This window comes from Oncorhynchus nerka, linkage group LG9a (assembly GCF_034236695.1).
Source record: "Oncorhynchus nerka isolate Pitt River linkage group LG9a, Oner_Uvic_2.0, whole genome shotgun sequence".
Classification (NCBI taxonomy): domain Eukaryota; kingdom Metazoa; phylum Chordata; class Actinopteri; order Salmoniformes; family Salmonidae; genus Oncorhynchus; species Oncorhynchus nerka.
Genome location: NC_088404.1, coordinates 33,492,667 through 33,506,973, shown reverse-complemented (window position 1 = coordinate 33,506,973; position 14,307 = coordinate 33,492,667). Strand labels below are relative to the sequence as shown.

General features: G+C 46.1%; 1 protein-coding gene across 1 annotated transcript in view; it reads left to right on the top strand.

Annotated features, from left to right (window-relative positions):
- Window positions 1–14,307, top strand: part of LOC115134867 (otogelin-like protein) — a 48,827-nt gene that overhangs the window by 29,488 nt on the left and 5,032 nt on the right. The window contains 17 exon segments of the mRNA XM_065022501.1: window positions 4,566–4,722; window positions 5,082–5,108; window positions 5,228–5,407; window positions 5,552–5,830; window positions 8,064–8,181; window positions 8,303–8,382; window positions 8,470–8,563; window positions 9,072–9,430; window positions 9,433–9,782; window positions 9,914–10,091; window positions 10,198–10,340; window positions 10,484–10,507; window positions 10,588–10,680; window positions 10,849–11,038; window positions 13,146–13,505; window positions 13,685–13,870; window positions 14,023–14,235. Coding sequence (XP_064878573.1) covers window positions 4,566–4,722; window positions 5,082–5,108; window positions 5,228–5,407; window positions 5,552–5,830; window positions 8,064–8,181; window positions 8,303–8,382; window positions 8,470–8,563; window positions 9,072–9,430; window positions 9,433–9,782; window positions 9,914–10,091; window positions 10,198–10,340; window positions 10,484–10,507; window positions 10,588–10,680; window positions 10,849–11,038; window positions 13,146–13,505; window positions 13,685–13,870; window positions 14,023–14,235 — 3,031 coding nt within the window.

The following is a 14,307-nucleotide window of genomic DNA, read 5'->3' as shown; positions in this document are numbered from 1 at the left end:
GGTATTAAACCTCCATGTATATCTCACTAGGTCAGGGTATTAAACCTCCATGTATATCTCACTAGGTCAGGGTATTAAGCCTCCATGTATATCTCACTAGGTCAGGGTATTAAACCTCCATGTATATCTCACTAGGTCAGGGTATTAAACCTCCATGTATATCTCACTAGGTCAGGGTATTAAGCCTCCATGTATATCTCACTAGGTCAGGGTATTAAACCTCCATGTATATCTCACTAGGTCAGGGTATTAAACCTCCATGTATATATCACTAGGTCAGGGTATTAAGCCTCCATGTATATCTCACTAGGTCAGGGTATTAAGCCTCCATGTATATCTCACTAGTTCAAGGTATTTAAGTCTCCATATGTCCACTAATTCCAATATATCCATGACATTCATGATTTCCTTAAGTGCCTGATAGTTTGTAGTGTGATTTACTTTCCGGTCCATAGAGGTATTTAAGACCGTATTAAAATCTCCCACCATAATAATTGAGTCTAGTGTTGCTTGTAGAGTTGATAAATTCTTATATATTTTTTCAAAGAATCTTGGATCATCCATTTTTGGACCGTATAGGTTAATAAGCCATGTCTGTTTATTGTCCAGTAACATATTTAAAATAATCCATCTACCTTGATGATCTGTTTGGACAATTTGCACATTTGGATCAAAATTACTGTTAATTAAAACCATCACCCCTTTTGAATTTCTTTGCCCATGGAAGAAATATATTTCGCCCCCCCGTCCTTTTTCCACAAAACTTAATCTAAAATTGTTGACTGAGTTTCCTGTAAAAAATAGATATTATATTCCTTGTCTTTTAGCCAGGTAAATACTGATCGTCTTTTCTTATTATCTGCTAAGCCATCACAGTTGTAACTGTCTATACTTATTTCACCACTCACCATAATGAGACAACTTTCAATTCTATTTATCAAAATATATGTTTGTAAAAATACCATTAAAAAGTAACATGATGATTGAGTGTCTATATAGCTGTACCATGATATTTGCATTGCTACTAAGTAAACCTCCAATTGGTACCCACTATTCCACCCGCTAAAAGCTCTCCTCATCCCGAGTTGGGTTGTCATCCCAATACCCGGCAGACCACCCCCGACCCCCATATCCCATAGCCCTGAAAAGACTGGGATCCATCCTTCGAAAAGAGCACACAGTGCCATTTACAGAACAGAAGTAGATCAAATGCATTTCCATCGCCCTCACCTTGATTTGTATTATATATAGCAATCAAAATATATATATATATTTTTTTTAAATCCTGTTTCTTAATTTCCATAATTAGCTATTCAATATTGTACTAATGTAGGCAATTTATGCAAAGGATTTTACCTCTCGCCAGTCGCCATTACCAAAATTACATTATTGCAAGCAATAATTATATTAGCAAACAATTATTGTGAATCATCCTATATTGTCTCTAACATCTTTTATTCCTTCACAACAGTTGTTGGATATGCACATACACTCAACCCTTTCCCCCCACACAACCATAGGCTCACATTCTCAACAGTTGCACCATCTCAGAGCCCAACTCAAGAAAGGTCTTGATTTATGAATGCATATACAGTTGCAGCTGTATGAGAAGGCCTGCAAGGCTGTGCAGAAAAAAATGGGCAGAAATTGAGAGATTTTGACCATTGTGACCATTGTCACGTCCTAGATGATGGAGGTCAAATGTACACCTTTCCCTGAAACACCCAAAACATGGTCCCCTGTATTGACCATATTCCCAAGCATCTCCATGCAGTCAGACTTTTGATTTTGTGCCACCAGGGCCACAATAATATACCCCCTCTCTGAATGTCCGAGTGTGACCCCCTCCCCATGCGTTACTTCAGCTAGTGTTGCCAGCACTGCCACTGCCTGGGTGGGGGCACCCCACCGGAATCTCCACCGGCTTGGTACAAGGTCGTCAAAGGTTCTCCTTGGCAGCTTTGAGAATTTACTTGTGTACTATGTTCTCCCTTTAGGGGACTTTGGCTTTGCAGGACCAACCCTGCCAAGCAGGCTCAGAATGTTGAGGGGGCAGTGCTGCTCTTGGTCTCTGACTGCATTTTGGCTGCATACAAACCTCTTACAGCAGGCCCATAAAACAGTTAGGGACTTCTCCTTAGTATCTGGGTCATTCAGGTGGGGGTATAGGGTTGTGGACCGGTCCATCAATATAGGATCATAAATAAATACATTAGATATCATTTATTTTAAAAATGTTGTTCCCCATGATAGGACAATAAATAAATCAAATGTATAATTTATTTTAATACACTGTTCCACCATGATAGGACAATAAATACATAAATAAGATATATAAGATGTATAATTCATTGTAAAAAGTATATCCATCTTCTGAACAACATTGAAAGCTCACTCACACCCACACTCACAGCAATACATTGGTTCTGGGACATGCAATAATTTCCTTTCTCACTCAACACCACACTTTCCCAAACATTAAAAAAACACACACCTCACATACTGTGCCTTCTGTTTACTGAGTTTTTATCTTCTCCATGTTGAATTAGTGCTTTTGTGTTCCAATTAGTTGTATTTGATGATACAGTAAAAAATAATATAGCTTTTCTATATATTATTACAATCCATAACCAGGCTAGAATTGTGTTTCATTATTTTCCTCGTCTATAAGAACTTTGTAATTTTTAAAATAGCCATGGAGGAGACTTTGTGTCTCTGCACAACTGGTTATCAATATTTTGTTTATCGAAGACAAGAGCTACTCGTTTCCTTTTACTCTATTTACCTTGAAAATTGAATACAGAACTTTACGTTCTGCAATTTCCTTCGAGAATGAATCATTCCTGCCAATTTTGGTCCCAGCACGTCTTTTCCCCAGGCTTTTAACCGTTATTTTATCTTCAAATGAAGCAAATTTGGCAACGATTAGGCGTTCATACCTCTGCCCTCTGTCCGAAGCGGTGTACACGTTCAAGTTGGATTTTGTCGATAGCTTGGCGTGGAATCTGAAGCACTGTAAGGAGGAACTCTCTAACTACAGATTCAGGAACTTCTCCTTCTTTCTCTTGGATACCTGTAAGTACCAGATTCTCTCTCATGGATCTAGTCTGTATGTCAAGTTCTTCTCTCAGAACGGTGTTCTCCTTTTTAAGTTCATTCACTTCGGTTTCAATCCTATTGACTGTCACTTTTGACAGCTTGTTTCTTTCCTTCTCCAATGTCGCAGCTTTTTCATCACTCATCTCGAGGCTTACCTTCAACTCTTTTATATCCTTACTGACTAGTTCAAGTATACCCAGTTGGTCATTTATTGATTTTAACAGATCGGTTTCGACCTTTACCATTCCCGGTGGTGAAAATATTAAATTGTCTGTGTCTGTAGAAGAGTCACGTTTTTGTTTTGATAAATCGGTTCCCCTGTATTACTCTCTGCCATGTTTGGGTGTTGCTTGTTTTCGTAATATTTGTTGATACATTTCTATAGTCTTAAGATTTTTTTTATGTAGTTATCCAGATTGAAGTTTATCACCCACCAGATTGAGTAGTGCTAATATTTAGTCTAACTTGCCGATATTGAATATTACGTTTTTATCTTGAGGTGCTCTACATAACTACGTTCAGTCCGCCGTTTCCTGTCTCAGTCCCGCCCTCTCCTCCCTAATTTTCTTAATGGTTGCGTGCTTATTAGTAACTGGGATAAGTAGTTCCATAAATGCGTCAAGTGCAGCATCTGGTTGGTCCTCATTACACACCACAGACCAGCAAATATTCTTTACATCATCAACATATGAATCACTACAAAACTTCTTGTATGACCTCTTATACACTATATTAGACCCAGCCTTTGGAACTTTGGTTTGCATAGATAGGGCTATTATATTGTGATCACTACATCCTATGGATTTGGATACTGCTTCAAAGCAAATATCTGCAGCGTTAGTAAAAATGTGATCAATACATGTTGATGATTTAATTCCTGTGCTGTTTGTAACTACCCTGGTAGGTTGACTGACAACCTGATCCAGGTTGCAGGCACTGGTTACAGTTTGAACTTTTTTCCTGAGTGGGCATCTTAATGATAGCTAGTCAATATTTAAATCACCCAGAAAATATACTACTCTGTTGATATCATGTACATTATCAAGAATTTCACACATAGTATCCAGATACTGACTGTTTATTGTTGTGACAAAGAACGCACACACGCACATACACACACCCCTCCATACACATTGTATTATAAAGCTCAGTTGTCTCTAATGTCTAATCTGAACTCTGTGTTCAAGAGTTCAACCCACATCTCATTGTTCTGATGTACCATCACTCAGACCCGCTCTGAATTAATGATAACTATTCACCCCCTAGAACACACACACACACACACACACACACACACACGTCACTCATTCCTATCTACATTATTCACACACACACCCTAACTCACATCTAACCCAGACTCCCTGTCTTCCCCCACTAACCCCCCCCCAGGTAGACATGTAACCTGTGTGTGTGTGTGTGTGTGTGTGTGTGTGTGTGTGTGTGTGTGTGTGTGTGTGTGTGTGCAGGTGGATGTCTCATGGTTCTATATGAACTGCTTGACAGACACTTGTAACTGTAATCGGGGCGGAGACTGTGAGTGTCTGTGTACGTCCATCGCTGCCTATGCACACACCTGCTGTCAACACGGTGTTACTGTGGTATGGAGAAACCCCTCTGTCTGTCGTGAGTACACACACACACAGTGTGGATCTGTTCCTCAGACCCAATTCCTTCTGCTTTCTATGTCAGCATAGGTGCTGGGTCACTCAATGCTCCTATATACACACACACCAACACACATACACACACACCACTACCCAGAACTATAAAGTCCCACCACTGTTCCATATCTCATCCACCATTCTTTCTATCTGTCATCAAATGACCCCAGATATTCACACATACACTCTTACACAATACCACGATCTCTCTCCCAGCCTGATCTAAACATTAAGGGTTACTTTGCTACTTAAGTATCCTAACATACGGTGCCTATGTGGATTTGTATGTCTCTAAATGTTTGTTCCGTTCTTCTCTTCCAGCCTATGACTGTGAATACTACAACCAAGGTATGTTTGAACCTAACCAAAAATGTATCATAAAGGAACACTTTTCAGCTCACACAAAAATACAAACACACAGGTATACGCACTAAATATCCTAATATATTCACTCTGTGTCTCTGTAGAGTTAGGTGAAGGTCCATTCTCAGTGGCCAGTGCTGTGTTTAATGCTACAGTCTTCGGTGTGAACCGAACCAGTGGGTCAGTCTTTCCTCTAGTTAGGGAGTTCATAGGTGGGCTGCCTCCCCCTGGACTACTCTTTAACTTCATGATCACAGCAGGACTACAGAAGGACCGCACATCACGTGAGTCTCTCTCTCTCACACACACACACACACACACACACACACACACACACACACACACACACACACACACACACACACACACACACACACACAAATACATCTCTTGTGAGCTTCATCCATATGTTAAACTCTGTATTACAGGTCTCCCGGTCATCTCTCTGGAGTCAGCGGAGCGTCCTAACTACTTCCTGGTTGTTTCGGACCGCGCTGGGCTGCGGTTGGAGCAGTGGACAAGAGGGGAGAAGTTTGGCCGCAGGGCTTCCTTCCTACAGCACCAGGGGCTGTTCCTGCCTGGCCACACCTCCTTAGAGCTGATTGGTCAGCCGGGAGTGTTCCTGACTCTGACACGCACGTCTGCACGTGCTCAGAGATACGACAACTCAGACAACTTCAAGACCAGCAGCTCCTTTACCCTGGAGGGTTAGACAGAAATACAAAGTCATAATACACACACATATGGCGCGATGTCAGTGTCAACAGCAATTGTATTTGAATTCCATCATTTGAATATGTATTAGGGTATTGCATTTGAATGTAATATTTTTGAATTTATAATGCACAAATTGAATCATTGAATTCATAAGTTGAACTAGTATTTCATGATTTGAAACAGAATTGAATGAATATTGCGTTCAATTTTAAAATGTAAATTTAATTGAATATTTCATTTTTTATGGTTGTTATGGCAATTATTGTCTGTGTATCAAGTTTACAAACTATAATTTCATTTTTATTTTTTTAGAACTTTTACTCCTTTTTCATGGTATCCAATTGGTAGTTACAGTCTTGTCGCTGCAACTCCCGTACGGACTCGGGAGGCAAAGGTCGAGAGCCGTACGTCCTCCGAAACACAATCCAGCCAAGCCGAACTGCTTCTTGACACAATATCCACTTAACCCGGAAGCCAGCTGCACCAATGTGTTGGAGGAAACACCGTACACCTGGCGACCGTGTTTGCGTGCATTGCGCCCGTCCCACCACAGGAGTCGCTAGAGCACGATGGGACTAGAACATCCCTGCCGGCCAAACCCTCCCTTAACCCGGACTAACCCGGACGACGCTGGGCCAATTGTGCGCCGCCCCATGGGTCTCCCGGTCACGGCTGGCTGCGACAGAGCCTGGACTCGAACCAGGATCTCTAGTGGCACAGCTAGCACTGCGATGCAGTGCCTGAGACCACTGCGCCACTCGGGAGTTCATTTCAAGTTTACCAAAGTTTCATACACTACATGACCAAAAGTATGTGGACAGCTGCTCGTCAAATATTCCAAAATCATGGGCGTTAATATGGAGTTGGGCCCCCCTTTGCTGCTATAACTGCCTTCACTCTTCTGGGAAGGCTTTCTACTAGATGTTGGAACATTGCTACGGGGCCTTGCTTCCATTCAGCCACATCAGTGAGGTCGGACACTGATGTTTGACAATTAGGCCTGGCTCGCAGTCGGTGTTTCAAAGATGTTCGATGTGGTTGAGGTCAGGGCTCTGTGAAGGCCAGTCAAGTTCTTCCACACTGATCTAGATAAACCATTTCTGTATGGACCTCGCTTTGTGCACGGGGGGCATTGTTGTGCTGAAACAGGAAAGGGCCTCCCCGCAAAATGTTGCTACAAAGTTGGAAGCACAGAATCGTCTAGAATATCATTGTAAGCTGTAGCATTAAGATTTCCCTTCACTGGAACTAAGGAGCTTAGCCCGAACCATGAAAAACAGCCACAGACCATTATTCCTCTTCCACCAAATTTTACAGTTGACGCTATACATTGGGACAGGTAGTGTTTTCCTGGAATCCACAAAACCCAGATTTGCCCGTCGGACTGCCAGATGATGAAGTGTGATTCATTTGAGAATGCGTTTGTACTGCTCCTGAGTCCAATGGAGGTGAGCTTTACACCACTCCAGCTGACACTTTGTATCCTGCATGGTGATCTTGTGTGCGGCTGCTCGGCCATGGAAACTCATGGACGCAGACACGGTCGCCAGCTTCCGATGAGCAGTTCTTGTGCTGACGTTGCATCCAGAAGCAGTTTGGAACTCGGTAGTGAGTGTTGCACAGACAATTTTTATGCGCTACGCACTTCAGCACTCTGCGGTCCCGTTTTGTGAGCTTGGGTGGCCTACCACTTGTTGCTCATAGACGTTTCCACGTCACAATAACAGCACTTACAGTTGACCGAGGCAGCTCTAGCAGAGCAAAAATGTGACTAACTAACTTGTTGGAAAGGTGGCATCCTATGACAGTGCTACGTTGAAAGTCACTGAGCTCTTCAGTAAGACCATTCTACTGCCAATGTTTGTAAATGGAGATTGCATGGCTATGTGCTCGATGTTATACACCTGTCAGCAACGGATTTGGCTAAAACAGCTAAATCCACTAATTTGAAGAGGTGTCCACATACTTTTGTCTATATAGTGTATATTCAACTTCTCTGATGCATTCAGAATCAGTTTTCAAATTCAGTTCTCTAAATTCAGTTTCAAAACCAGAGACAACATCCTGGTACTTTTTCAGCTGGAAAAGGTAGAAGAGAACAGATAGATTCAAACGCTCTCTATGGTAAACAGAAGCTAGCGGTACGAACACACACACAGTTTATTTTTCTGTGTTTATTGTGTGTATGTTGACAGTGTGTGTGTGTGTGTGTGTGTATTCCAGAGAGCAGTTTTGTGATCCCGTTCCGTATGATGTGTGAGTGGCGCTACCATGCATGTGCCAGTCCTTGTGTTCGTACATGCAGCGACCTCGCCGCAACACGCTGCCACTTCCTGCCCCCGTAAGACACACCTTGCAAACGCTTACAAATGCACACTTAGAAACACGCTTACAACATCGTATTACACTCTAAGAGAATGTTTAATACAGGTTTTGAACATTTGTCTATGTGTGTCTGGCAGGGTGGAGGGCTGTTTCCCTCGCTGCCCCAAAAACATGGTTCTTGATGAGGTCACCAGGAGATGTGTCTACACAGAGGACTGTGAGTAGAGTGTGTGTCACACGAGGATCTGTTAAAGTACAGGTAAATCGGTGTTAAAGTAATTTATGTCTGTGTGTCTGTCCTCAGGTGTGTCCCTTCCTCCCACTCCTACACCCTATGCCTTCGTAAACCAAACAACCACCACCCCAACTACTACCACTACAGCCCCCACTACTACCACTACAGCCCCCACTACTACCACTACATCCCCCACTACTACCACTACAGCTACTACTACTATCACTACAGCCCTCACTACTACCACTACAGCTACTACTACTATCACTGCAGCCCTCACTACTACCGCTACAGCCCCCACTACTACCACTACAGCCCCCACTACTACCACTACAACCCCCACTACTACCACTACAGCCTCTACTACTACCACTACAGCCCCCACTACTACCACTACAGCCCCCACTACTACCACTACAGCCCCCACTACTACCACTACAGCCCCCACTACTGCCACTACTACCACTACAGCCCCCACTACTACCACTACAGCCCCCACTACTACCACTACAGCCCCATTACTACCACTACAGCACCCACTACTACCACTACAGCTACTACTACTATCACTACAGCCCCCACTATTACCACTACAGCCCCACTAGTACCACTACAGCCCCCACTACTACTACTACTGTTAGGCCTACTAGTACTGCTTCTACTACATCTAGGACCACTACTAGGACCACTACTACTAGTAGCAGAACTACAACCAGTGCTGCCTCTACAACTGTTACTGCCACCAGAGCCCCCACTACTCCCAGTACAGCCCCATTGACTGAGCATTTCACCCACACACTCACCCCTGCTCGCTCCCCCTCTCCTCCTCTCCCTTCACTGCCCTCACCCTCCACCCCCACTGTGACCGAGCACACCACTTCACCTGCAGTCTTTCCCTCTGTCTCCCCCTCCCCCTCACCCACCACTACTAGTAGCACCACTGGGGTCACGACCCTGACCCCTTCAGAGGTCACTACAGTAGCCTCCCCTACTCCCCCCAGCCTGGCAGTGACCGACTCCACCACTCCACCTCCTCCCCTTCTGCTACCCCTCCCCAGCCTTCCACCCAGTCTTCTATCTCTCCCCCAGCCACTACCTCCTTCCTCACCTCCTCTCCCCCTCCTCCTCTCTCCCCCTCCACCCACACCCACACCCAAACCACCACACAAACACATCATCCTGTTCCTACGCCCACAGAGACCATCTCTGTATTTCCAGTTGTATATGACACCTCCTCTGTTACCATGTCGACATCACCCCCAGAGACGACGGAGTTCATAACCACGGAAACATCCACCAGCACAGACTTCTCTCCTACACCTGAGGCAGTCAGCATGCCAACAGTGCTGCCCCCCTTCCTCCTGCCCACCGCCCCATGCACAGTAAGAGCCAATCAGTGAGAGCCAGTGCGCATGGAGAAGATAAGAGGGCCGAGCATGCAGCCTTGGAGAACTCCCTCTGCCAGTAGCTGAATTCCTTGATCTCTCTCTGTCTTTCTATCTGTTTTCTCCAGCCCCCGTACTCCTACCGTGTAGATGAGTGTACAGAGCTGATCTGTTTTAACGGGGAGCTGCTCCTCCATAACTCCTCCCTCCACTGTCGGTACAACACCACTCCTCCTCGCTGCTCTCTGCTGGGCATGGCTGTCCTCACCAACACTGACCCCTGCTGCCCACTCTGGCAGTGCCCCTGTAAGAACACACACTACTGTGCATACACAAACACACTTTACATAACATGTTTGTGTGTATTTGCCTATCCGCGTTGTGTTTGTGTGTGTGTGTGTGTGTGTGTTAGGTCGCTGCTCGGTGATGTCAGACCTGCGTGTGATAACGTTTGACGGTAACAACGTGGCGCTGTATGATAATGGCTCCTACATCTTGGTCTACCTGCCCAGAGAGAACATCATAGGAACAGTGGATAAATGCCCTACCAGCCAGGTACACAGACTGTTAGGTGTTATATGCTGCTGTAGTTGTTGTAGTGTTATAATACTTTACGTTATTATATATGTATTATAAACTGTTATGGGATGCTATAAGCTCCTGACTGATCTGTTGGCTTTGTCTTGATTCCTTTTTAGAGCGTCAACTCCATCAGACGACCGGTAAGTTTCCCTTTAAGATCTAATCATCATGTATGTGATGATGGTGTTCATTCTGACCAGGGCCTCTCTCCCTCTCTCAGAACCCTAGTGGTGGGACGTCAGGTTTGTGTTTTAAGAAGTTGAACATCACCACTCCGTCCTACAGGATTATCATCAACCGCCTAGACCGCAAGGTGACCATCACTGACCGCATCCAACTTTTACCACACTGTACAACACTACTCATGCTACCTCTCTCTGTGTGTGTGTGTGTGTGTGTGTGTGTGTGTGTGTGTGTGTGTGTGTGTGTGTGTGTGTGTGTGTGTGTGTGTGTGTGTGTGTGTGTGCGTATGCGTGTCCAGGTGTCAGTGAACCACATCAAGGCGCGGCTGCCTTTCTCCCGCCAGGCTCTGTCAGTAGAGGACACAGGCAGTATGTACCTGATCACCACTCCTGAAGGAGTCAACATACAGTGGTACCACAGCACTGGCATCATGGTGCTGCAATACACCGCCCCCTCCAACACATCTGCTCCTACTAGAGGCCTCTGTGGTAAGACAGCCATGAAATTAGCTAGATTTGGCATTTACTCTGACATGTTCATCCTTCACTGTCAGATCAGGTATATGAAGTCCACTAGCATGATTTAATGAATCTGGAAGAGGGAAAGTTTCTCTCATACCTGACCATACCTTATTTTTGGCCTAGTTCAGTGTATGCGTGCGTCCTTAATAGTTGTATAAATAAGGTTTTAAAATTGTGAGCGAGAGTAGGGCCTATTTCTTGTCAATGCTCTTACAAATTTTGGGTTTGGACGTTGTCTCACTTTAGTTGAGCACTGTCACTAATACGCCGGGAGTCAGGAAGCAGGTGCAGAAAGTGAGTATAATAATAAAGAATGCAGAGAAACAAAACATGAGATGCTTACAGAAGGTGAATGGAAACAATGCTGCCTGATGACTTAGGCTACAGAGTGCTAAATAAAGGGAGATAAATAAAGGTGATAATGAGGTCCAGGTGTGCGTAACGAGATAGCCAGGGCCGGTGGTTAGTAGAGAATAGTAGACCTCTACAGGGGTTACGTTTGGTGTTGTGACCCCAGTGGTGCTACTGGTAGTGGTGGGTGAGGGAGAGGGGGAGACAGAGGAAGAGTGGGAGACTGAGGGAAATTCTGCAGGTGAAGTGTGCTCGGTCACAGGGGGGGTGGAGGTTGAGGGCAGAAAAGGGAGAGGAGGAGAGGGGGAGTGAGGAGGGGTGGGCTCCTTGGCCCCGGGCTGATTCGGACGGCGGGGATAGAAATCCCGGATGATGTTGGGGTCCAGGATGTCGGCTGCCGGGACCCAACACTGCTCCTCAGAGCCCTACCCCTCCAAGTCCACCAGGTACTGAAGCCGACCCCCATGAAATTGGGAGTCCAGGAAGGACCTGACTGCATAGGCTGGAGTCCCATCGATATCCAGGGGAGGTGGAGGGGTGTCGCGGGGGACGGCACCAGCCAAGGGACCAGGAACCACCAGCCTGAGGAGGGATACATGAAAAGAGGGTGAGATCCGGTAGTTGGTGGCTTGTAAGCGATAAGTTACCTCATTGACCCACTGGAAGACCTTGAAGGGCCCCACAAACTGGGGGCTCACCTTCCGGCAGGGCAGGCAGTGCGGGAGGTTCCTTGTGGAGAGCCAGACGCGATAACCAGGATGGAACACGGGAGTCTCACTGCGGTGGCGATCCACCTGCTCCTTCTGGTGATGGACGGCAAGCTGGAGCCTCACGTGGGCAGCAATCCAAACCTCCCGGATGTGAGGCTGGCCGTTGCCCCCAGTTTCTCCTTGAAGGCTTTCAATACCCGTGACGTGAATTGGGGGTCACGGTCAGAGACGATGTCCTCCGGAAGGCCATAGTGCCGGAAGACCTGCTGGAACAGTGCCTCATCAACCTGGAGAGCGGTAGGGAGACCAGAGAGAGGGATAAAACTGCAGGATTTAGAGAATCTGTCCACAGCAACCATAATAGTGGTGAAACCATCAGACGGAGCGAGATGAGTAACGAGAAAGCGATAAAGGCGCCGTAGTGGATGGCTGCTGTTTTACAGGCTCCTCACCAATTGTGCTATTTTGTGTGTTTTTTCGCATTGTTTGTAACTTATCTTGTAAATAATTTTGCTGCTCCGTCTCTTATAACCAAAAAAGAGCTTCTGGATATCAGAACAGCAATTACTCACCTTGAACTGGACAATGAGTCTGACGCAAAGGCCCAAATCTCCATCATTTGTATGAAGAAAGGAAATATGGTGGGAGCAGACAAGGCACCTGGATCTGCTCCCTCTATATCTCAGCTGGTGCTCTCATGCATGCTTCCTTGTTGCTTGCCTCGAAGCGAGCATAAAAGGCGATAAAATAATAAAGAATGCATAGAAACAAAACATGAGATGCTTACAGAACGTGAATGGAAAAAATGCTGCCTGATGACTTAGGCTACAGAGTGCTAAATAAAGGGAGAGAAATAAAGGTGATAATGAGGTCCAAGTGTGCGTAATGATGGGGAGCAGGTGTGCGTAATGATGGGGAGCAGGTGTGTGTAATGCTGGGGAGCAGGCGTGACAAGCACCTTCTACTCCTCTCTAAACTTCAGCTGTGCATGTGCCTGCTGGTGTGTCTCCCAGGGTGTTGTGACGGGAACCCGGCGGATGACCTGAAGCTGCCTAACGGGACGGTGGTGAGGGAGGTGGCAGACCTGGGTCTGTTCCTGCAGGCCTGGAGGGTCCACACCTCAGAGGACACGGAACACACACGACGCATCGGAGACAACTGTACCACTGGAGACTGCTCTACCTGTCTCTCCATGCTCAGACAGAGACCTTTCACTCCCTGCCACAGCAAGGTGTCTCCAGAACAGTTCTGTGATGTGATGTGGGCAGGCGACCTCCACTATAAGGCCCACCAGTGTGACTTCCTGGCAGCCTACGTAGCTGTCTGCTACACTTACCAAGTCTGCATCAACTGGAGACGACACAACTTCTGCCGTAAGGACCTCGTATACACACACACACACACACACACACCAATACACACCACTACACAGACACATCAGGTTTGCATTAGCTGGTGATGACACAAGTGTGTGTTCTTGCGGTGTGTGTGTGTGTGCATGCGTCTACGTGTGTGTGCGCATGCGTCTGCGTGTGTGCATGTGCATGTGTAGCATTGAGGTGTCCCCCAGGTAGGGAGTACCAGGCGTGTGTGTCGACCTGTACTACCCGGACCTGTCAGAACAGAGAGTTCTATGAGGAGACCACCTGCTCCCACATCCGAGAGGAGTGTGTGTGTCGCTCTGGAACCATCCTGCACCGAGCAGACTCCTCTTACTGCGTCACAGAGGAGCAGTGTGGTGAGTATGTCAGCTCTATGTCAGCTCTATGTCAGTTACATGTCAGCTCTAGTATGTCAATGCTGTGAGCAGGTGCTCTGTATGACTGTGTAGTTCAGGTTCTGTTGTTTAGTGTGTACTGTTAACATGTGTGTCTGTGTCTATGTGTGTAGTGTGTACTGATAACGAGGGGTCTCCGCGGGCCCCTGGGGAGGTGTGGAACGGGTCATTGCGTAGCTGCTGTCTGTTCCGCTGCCTGGAGAACGGTTCTGTGGTAGCAGTAGAACCTGACTGTAGCATTAGTCCCACTCTGCTGTGTGAGAGGGAGGGAGAGTACGTACTGGATGTCCTGGAGGAGGGGGCTTGCTGCCCCAAGCAGATTTGTGGTGAGCACACACACACACACACATATATATGCATGGTTAGACACCGACATGAACACACCTACTCTCTCTCTT